Here is a 9,604-nt window from a genome sequence, read left to right as displayed (position 1 = left end):
TTGAATGGTAGTGTCCATCTACATGATGTATTGTCACACCATGTTGGAGCAGTATAGACCTAGTCTGTTCATTATATACATCTACATGATGTATTGTTACACCATGTAGGAGCAGTATAGACCTAGTCTGTTCATTATATACATCTACATGATGTATTGTTACACCATGTAGGAGCAGTATAGACCTAGTCTGTTCATTATATACATCTACATGATGTATTGTTACACCATGTAGGAGCAGTATAGACCTAGTCTGTTCATTATATACATCTACATGATGTATTATTACACCATGTAGGAGCAGTATAGACCTAGTCTGTTCATTATATACATCTACATGATGTATTGTTACACCATGTAGGAGCAGTATAGACCTAGTCTGTTCATTATATACATCTACATGATGTATTGTTACACCATGTAGGAGCAGTATGGACCTAGTCTGTTCATTATATACATCTACATGATGTATTGTTACACCATGTAGGAGCAGTATAGACCTAGTCTGTTCATTATATACATCTACATGATGTATTGTTACACCATGCAGGAGCAGTATAGACCTAGTCTGTTCATTATATACATCTACATGATGTATTGTTACACCATGTAGGAGCAGTATAGACCTAGTCTGTTCATTATATACATCTACATGATGTATTGTTACACCATGTAGGAGCAGTATAGACCTAGTCTGTTCATTATATACATCTACATGATGTATTGTTACACCATGTAGCAGCAGTATAGACCTAGTCTGTTCATTATATACATCTACATGATGTATTGTTACACCATGTAGGAGCAGTATAGACCTAGTCTGTTCATTATATACATCTACATGATGTATTGTTACACCATGTAGGAGCAGTATAGACCTAGTCTGTTCATTATATACATCTACATGATGTATTGTTACACCATGTAGGAGCAGTATAGACCTAGTCTGTTCATTATATACATCTACATGATGTATTGTTACACCATGTAGGAGCAGTATAGACCTAGTCTGTTCATTATATACATCTACATGATGTATTGTTACACCATGTAGGAGCAGTATAGACCTACAGTAGCTAGCTACTTATTTAGATTTAGTTTGAGTTAATGAAACTGCCTTAAATGTGCAGTAGTAAACATGTTTTTATTCACATTAATCAGTCAACACTTTGTTGTCTTTGTATGTGTCAATATAATAGTATTATTTAATTCAATCCATTTAAAATAATCTTTGTCTGAAAATAAAATATGATCCTCAACTGCGTTTCCCCTCCAGTCAGCAGACGGCGATGTGCGTCTTTCAGGCGACGCTGCCAGCGTGACGTATAATCTAGTGGACGGTTCTTCATAAACAGCTCGTCAACCACCTCGGTAGCTTGCTAGCCAACATAGCCGAAAGATTCAAGCTATTTATACGCTTTCGGTGTATATTAGCTACTGTGTTTTACACACACTTCTGTCGTATCTACTTGTTAACCTATTTAATATTACGTTATTTTGTATTAGTCAGCTATAGTAGCTGACTGGTTAAGTTAGCACTAGCCTAGTCGCTAATGATAGCTAGCTAGCTAACATCCCCGAACATGAGGTCAGTAAGCTTCTCCCCTCCTGCTAAAGAAGAGGAAGTCTGCTGGACGGAGAAAGAGGGTCTGGGGCTGAACATTGTTGTGAAAGAGGAGGAAGAGGAGGCTGTTTTTGGTGTGAAAGAGGAGGAGGGGGAGATTACTGTCACATTGGAGGAAGAAGAGGAGGTTGGAGATCTGTTTAACCCCAGTAAGTACCGTCTCTGCAGTCGTTGAACCAATATGCAGTAAAGGGGTTCTACACTGTAATGTTGTTCTGTAGGAATGGCTGAAGCTACACTGTAACGTGTAGAACATCAAGAGTGGACCATCAACAAAACGTTAACAATTGATCAAATGCATCCAATGACAATACCTGAAATACTGTAGTCCTCAATATCTCCTATTAGATTAGCCCAATATGTAGTCTTAAAGGGGCAATCAGCAGTTGTTACATCCATTTTGGGACTTATACTTTTTTTTACTCCAATGTTTATCAGCAAATATAAACAAACACGGTATATCCTCAAAACATGGTTAAAACTAGAATGTTGATATCATGGATGGTTGCATTTCTCCAGCCCCATCCCTCAGCTTTTTACCGAAACGGGCAGGGAGTACGCTTTGTTATTGTTTCTACTGCTGATTGCTGCCCCCGTTACTCCTTAAGGGCCAAGGACTGTATGTTATTTTCAGAGGTAGACTGGCTCTGGCAGGTCAAATATTCCTTCTAAATGTGAATGGATTCTCAATTGCGATACGTTTCTAGAAACATAAATCGCTGTACTTTCATATCACATCAACATAAGTTCACACAATACTTCAAAATAATTTCACATAATACTTTCATATCACATCAAAATAATTTCAAATAATACTTTCATATCACATCAACATAAGTTCACACAATACTTAAATATCACATCAAAATAATTTCAAATAATACTTTCATATCACATCAAAATAGGTAACCAGTCGCGATGCCCCAAAAGGTAAGCCAAATTCGTTTCTCGTCATTTCTCCTTCTTTCAGGCTTCTTTTTCTTCTTTGGACTTTATATTGCGGTTGGAAATCAACTTTAAGGTGCATTACCACCATCAACTGGACTGGAGTGTGGACCTCAGTTCATCTTTCAATCACCCAGGTGGGAATATACCAAGACAGTCATGAAGAGGGCACAACAAAACCTTTTCCCCCTCAGGAGACTGAAAAGATTTGGCATGGGTCCCCAGATCCTCAAAAGGTAATACAGCTGCACCATCGAGAGCATCCTGACCGGTTGCATCACCGCCTGGTATGAAAACTGCTCGGCATTTGACCGTAAGGCGCTACAGAGGGTAGTGCGAACAGCCCAGTACATCACTGTGGCCAAGCTTCCTGCCATCCAGGACCTATATAATAGGCGGTGTCAGAGGAAACCCCACAAAATTGTCAGAGGCTCCAGTCACCCAAGTCATAGACTGTTTTCTCTGCTACCGCATGGCAAGCAGTACCGGATCGCCAAGTCTATGACCAAAAGCCTCCTCAACAGCGTCTACCCCCAAGCCATAAGAATGCTGAAAAATTCATAAAATCGCCACCGGACAATTTACGTTGACCCCCCCACCCTCCTCCATTTTGTGCACTGCTGCTACTCACTGGTTGTTTGTTACCTATGCATAGTCACTACACTCCCCTACCTTCATGTACAGATTACCTCAACTAGCCTGTAACCCCGCATACTGACTCAGTACCGGTGCCTCCTGTATATAGCCTCCACACTGACTCGCTACCGGTGCCCCCTGTATATAGCCTCCACACTGACTCGGTACCGGTGCCCCCTGTATATAGCCTCCACACTGACTCGGTACCGGGGCCCCCTGTATATAGCCTCCACACTGACTCGGTACCGGTGCCCCCTGTATATAGCCTCCACACTGACTCGGTACCGGTGCCCCCTGTATATAGCCTCCACACTGACTCGGTACCGGTGCCCCCTGTATATAGCCTCCACACTGACTCGGTACCGGTTCCCCCTGTATATAGCCTCCACACTGACTCGGTACCGGTGCCCCCTGTATATAGCCTCCACACTGACTCGGTACCGGTGCCCCCTGTATATAGCCTCCACACTGACTCGGTACCGGTGCCCCCTGTATATAGCCTCGTTATTGTTATTCTCATTGTGTTACTTTGTATTATTACTTTTTATTTTAGTATACTTGGTAAACGTTTTCTTCTTCTTGAACTGCACTGTTGGTTAAGGGCTTGTAAGTAAAGCATTTCACTGTAAAGTCCAAGTTGGTGTCTTGACGGATTTGTAAAAAACGGTTTGTCATAAAACACTATACAGGGGGGAGAAGAAGTATTTGATACACTGACGATTTTGCAGGTTTTCCTACTTTTTAAGTAATTAATTTGCATTTTATTGCATGACATAAGTATTTGATACATCAGAAAAGCAGAACTTAATATTTGGTACAGAAACCTTTGTTTGCAATTACAGAGATCATACGTTTCCTGTAGTTCTTGACCAGGTTTGCACACACTGCAGCAGGGATTTTGGCCCACTCCTCCTCCATACAGACCTTCTCCAGATCTTTCAGGTTTTGGGGCTGTCGCTGGGCAATACGGACTTTCAGCTCCCTCCAAAGATTGTATATTGGGTTCAGGTCTGGAGACTGGCTAGGCCACTCCAGGACCTTGAGATGCTTCTTACGGAGCCACTCCTTAGTTGCCCTGGCTGTGTGTTTCGGGTCGTTGTCATGCTGGAAGACCCAGCCATGACCCACCTTCAATGCTCTTACTGAGGGAAGGAGGTTGTTGGCCAAGATCTCGCGATACATGGCCCCATCCATCCTCCCCTCAATACGGTGCAGTCGTCCTGTCCCCTTTGCAGAAAAGCATCCCCAAAGAATGATGTTTCCACCTCCATGCTTCACGGTTGGGATGGTGTTCTTGGGGTTGTACTCATCCTTCTTCTTCCTCCAAACATGGCGAGTGGAGTTTAGACCAAAAAGCTCTATTTTTGTCTCATCAGACCACATGACCTTCTCCTATTCCTCCTCTGGATCATCCAGATGGTCATTGGCAAACTTCAGACGGGCCTGGACATGCGCTGGCTTGAGCAGGGGGACCTTGCGTGCGCTGCAGGATTTTAATCCATGACGGCGTAGTGTGTTACTAAAGGTTTTCTTTGTGACTATGGTCCCAGATCTCTTCAGGTCATTGACCAGGTCCTGCTGTGTAGTTCTGGGCTGATCCCTCACCTTCCTCATGATCATTGATGCCCCACGAGGTGAGATCTTGCATGGAGCCCCAGACCAAGGGTGATTGACCGTCATCTTGAACTTCTTCCATTTTCTAATAATTGCGCCAACAGTTGTTGCCTTCTCACCAAGCTGCTTGCCTATTGTCCTGTAGCCCATCCCAGCCTTGTGCAGGTCTACAATTTTATCACTGATGTCCTTACACAGCTCTCTGGTCCTGGCCATTGTGGAGAGGTTGGAGTCTGTTTGATTGAGTGTGTGGACAGGTGTCTTTCTGTACAGGTAACGAGTTCAAACAGGTGCAGTTAATACAGGTAATGAGTGGAGAACAGGAGGGCTTCTTAAAGAAAAACTAACAGGTCTGTGAGAGCCGGAATTCTTACTGGTTGGTAGGTGATCAAATACTTATGTCATGCAATAAAATGCAAATTAATTACTTAATCATACAACGTGATTTTCTGTTTTTTTGTTTTAGATTCCTTCACTCACAGTTGAAGTGTACCTATGATAAAAATTACAGACCTCTACATGCTTTGTAAGTAGGAAAACCTGCAATATCGGCAGTGTATCAAATACTTGTTCTCCCCACTGTATATATTTAAAAAAAAATGTTGCTGACACCCCTCCCCAGAGGTGTCTCATTATTGGGATTCATTGCTGATTCCTACCTGTAGCTCACTATGAGGTGTCTAGTGATAAAGGTTAAGGCAGGGCTTTCGACTCTGTCAATCACCACATTCTTATCGGCAGACTCAACAACCTTGGTTTCTCAAATGACTGCCTCGCCTGCTTCACCAACTACTTCTCAGATAGAGTTCAGTGTGTCAAATCGGAGGGCCTGTTGTCCAGACCTCTGGCAGTCTCTATGGGGTACCACAGGGTTCAATTCTCTGGCCGACTCTTTTCTCTGTATATATCAATGATGTCGCTCTTGCTGCGGGTGATTCTCTGATCCACCTCTACGCAGACGACACCATTCTGTATACATCTGGCCCCTCTTTGGACACTGTGTTAACAAACCTCCAAATGAGCTTCAATGTCATACAACTCTCCTTCCGTGGCCTCCAACTGCTCTTAAACGCTAGTAAAACTAAATGCATGCTCTTCAACCGATCGCTGCCAGCATCCGCCCGACTAGCATCACTACTCTGGACTGTTCTGAGGATGTGGACAACTAAAATTACCTAGGTGTCTGGTTAGACTGTAAACTCTCCTTCCAGACTCACATTAAACATCTCCAATCCCAAATTAAATCTAGAATCTGCTTCCTATTTCGCAAACAAAGCCTCCTACACTCACGCTGCCAAACATACCCTCGTAAAACTGACTATCCTGCCGATACTTGACTTCAGTGATGTCATTTACAAAATAGCCTCCAACACTCTACCCAGCAAATTGGATGCAGTCTATCACAGTGCCATCCGTTTTGTCACCAAAGCCCCATATACCACCCACCGCTGCGACCTGTATGCTCTCGTTGGCTGGTCCTCGCTACATATTCATCGCTAAACCCACTGGCTCCAGGTCATCTGTAAGTCTTTGCTAGGTAAAGCTCCGCCTTAACTCAGCTCACTGGTCACCATAGCAGCACCCACCCATAGCATGGCCTGTTTATTGCCTTACCTCCTTACTACATTTGCACACACTGTATATAGATGTTTCTATTGTGTTATTGACTGTACGTTTGTTTATCCCACGTGTAACTCTGTTGGTTTTTTGTCGCACTGCTTTGCTTTATCTTGGCCAGGTCACAGTTGTAAATGAGAACTTGTTCTCAACTGGACACCTGGTTAAATAAAGGTGGGGGAAAAATGTAATTAAAAATACATTTAAAAAATCATAACTTTATTGACAACACCCAAATGGATACTGTCATTAACGCGATTCTTCAATAATTAAACATATTTCTTAATACTGTAGCAAACATTATATTACACAGGACATTCAAACGAGCCTTACAATTATAATCCAAAGTAGTGTGAAATGCACTCCCCTGAGTTTTCCCCCATTCACATTCAGAATACACTGTGAAAAACTAAAATCTTTGCTCACCAGTTTTGCTCCAGACAGATATACTACATCCATAACTGTCGGTTTCCTCATTAGCAGGGAGGAGTTTCTACAACCAAATTGCATGTGCATCGCCCTCGTGCCGCAATTTTATTAAACACAGAAAGGGGCCTATATTGGAGACCAAATGTCGTCTGGCACAGTGCTTAGTTTTAACAACATGAATAACTTATTTCTAGCCTACAATCATCGACGTTACTACTAAAATATGACTCTTCTTGCTCATTTTAAGACAATTGTCAAATAATTTTAACATTCATTACAGAGGTCAATTGTTGTACAACATCATGGCTACGCTGTTGGCATCACCTTTTACAGTGGATTTCCGCTGTTGTGGGCCTTTAATCATCTGACTTTGTTGTTCGCACAGGAGAGATACGGGACTATCGTGGATCCTCTGGGGAGCCTCAACAACCTCATGATGCTGACGAGGCAGAGAAGAGTCTCTCCAGATCAGAACACCTCAATAAACACCTGCAGAGATCCACAGGGAAGAGAACTCACTGCTGCTTCGACTGTGGGAAGAGATTCACCTCCTCATCAGACATTAAAATTCATCAGAGAATCCACACAGGAGAGAAACCTTATAGCTGTGGTCAATGTGGGAAGAGTTTTGGTGTATCTAGAGATCTGACAGTGCACCAGAGAATACACACAGGAGAGAAACCTTATAGCTGTGATCAATGTGGGAAGAGTTTTACTGCATCTGGCTCTCTGACTTTACACCAGAGAATACACACAGGAGAGAAACCTTATAGCTGTGATCAATGTGGGAAGAGTTTTACTGCATCTGGCTCTCTGACTTTACACCAGAGAATACACACAGGAGAGAAACCTTATAGCTGTGATCAATGTGGGAAGAGTTTTAGTCAATCTAGCTCTCTGACAGTGCACCAGAGAAAACACACAGGAGAGAAACCTTATAGCTGTGGTCAATGTGGGAAGAGTTTTACTACATTCTGCTCTCTGACTTTACACCAGAGAACACACACAGGAGAGAAACCGTATAGCTGTGATCAATGTGGGAAGAGTTTTTGTCAATCTAGTGATCTGACAGTGCACCAGAGAACACACACAGGAGAGAAACCTTATAGCTGTGATCAATGTGGTAAGAGTTTTTGTAAATCTAGCCAGCTGACTGCACACCAGAGAACACACACAGGAGAGAAACCTTTTAGCTGTGGTCAATGTGGGAAGAGTTTTACTGCATCTGGCTCTCTGACTTTACACCAGAGAACACACACAGGAGAGAAATCGTATAGCTGTGATCAATGTGGGAAGAGTTTTACTAGATCTGACCATCTGACATTACACCAGAGAAGACACACAGGAGAGAAACCGTATAGCTGTGATCAATGTGAGAAGAGTTTTTGTCAATCTAGTGATCTGACAGTACACCAGAGAACACACACAGGAGAGAAATCTTATAGCTGTGGTCAATGTGGGAAGAGATACTCTGGTAAAAGATCTCTGATCAAACATCAGAAAATACATGGAGTTTTTTCATGATATCAATTAAATAATTAAATAATGTCACAATGTAGATTATTTTAACATTGTAGTAGGAGTATTTTAATGAATGTCAATGTAGAACCCTAAATGTTTGCCCCCTGTTCATTTGATTTTACCCTCAGGGAAAAAATCCAGGCTCTGTATTGAAAGAGTTACTATTTATGTGGTTTAACAAAAAGTGACTAACAAAAAAGAATTGTGTTACACTTACCACATTGGTGACCCACTGGAATCAAAATGTAGCTAGCTGTTTACCACGTTGGTGACCCACTGGAATCACAATGTAGCTAGCTGTTTACCACGTTGGTGACCCACTGGAATCAAAATGTAGCTAGCTGTTTACCACGTTGGTGACCCACTGGAATCACAATGTAGCTAGCTGTTTACCACGTTGGTAACCTACTGTAATCACAATGTAGCTAGCTGTTTACCATGTTGGTGACCCACTGGAATCACAATGTAGCTAGCTGTTTACCACGTTGGTGACCCACTGGAATCACAATGTAGCTAGCTGTTTACCACGTTGGTGACCCACTGGAATCACAATGTAGCTAGCTGTTTACCACGTTGGTGACCCACTGGAATCACAATGAAACACTCCAAAATGTTTAGGTTTTCAATATATCCAAAACGGTTTCTGCATATTGGTTATTGATTTGGACACGTTAAAACTGTGTTTTGACATTGCACTATTCCCATTTAGCAAAATGTAATTCAAGAGACGTTGAATATATGTTGGGATGTAGTTGAAAATATGTCTTTTCAGGTCGTTTTTTCAATGAAAAAAAATGTAATACTAATAATATAAATTAGTCTATAATTAATTTGATTAACAATCTCACATCACTCCAGTATTTCTTTACAACATTCAAGTGCTAATTGTCTTTAGTCCACTACTGAAGAAGCATGACTCAAATCACCTCATATATTCAAACATTCAGCCTGACAAAATATACATGTTTTATTATTCCATGCCTCACCATTAAGTTAATTATTGCCAATACATATTAACAAAGGGGTGAACATTTGGTTTTGATATTTCATATTATGTAACATTTAGTAATCATAGTTATTCATGCAACCAACTTGACATTTTTGGGTACAATTATATTGACATTGTTATCCTGCTTTTAGAATATCAAGGTTAATTCTCAGATGTGCCAACCCAAATGTACTAGAGCATGACATTGGGGACTGGGCCCCGATCCAACA

At 41.8% G+C, this 9,604-nt stretch overlaps 1 protein-coding gene across 1 annotated transcript in view; it reads left to right on the top strand.

Annotated features, from left to right (window-relative positions):
- The window catches only part of LOC139542237 (zinc finger protein ZFP2-like), a 50,330-nt gene extending 41,896 nt beyond the window's left edge, over positions 1-8,434 (top strand). Inside the window, exon 3 of the mRNA XM_071347430.1 lies at positions 7,251-8,434. Coding sequence (XP_071203531.1) covers positions 7,251-8,389 — 1,139 coding nt within the window. The 3' untranslated portion in view covers positions 8,390-8,434. The remainder of the gene's footprint in view (positions 1-7,250) is intronic.
- Positions 8,435-9,604: the final 1,170 nt, after the last annotated feature.

The sequence above is a fragment of the Salvelinus alpinus genome, chromosome 2 (assembly GCF_045679555.1).
Source record: "Salvelinus alpinus chromosome 2, SLU_Salpinus.1, whole genome shotgun sequence".
In the NCBI taxonomy this organism is placed as follows: domain Eukaryota; kingdom Metazoa; phylum Chordata; class Actinopteri; order Salmoniformes; family Salmonidae; genus Salvelinus; species Salvelinus alpinus.
The sequence above is the reverse complement of the archived record's forward strand: the minus strand, read 5'-3'. Positions and strand labels throughout refer to the sequence as shown.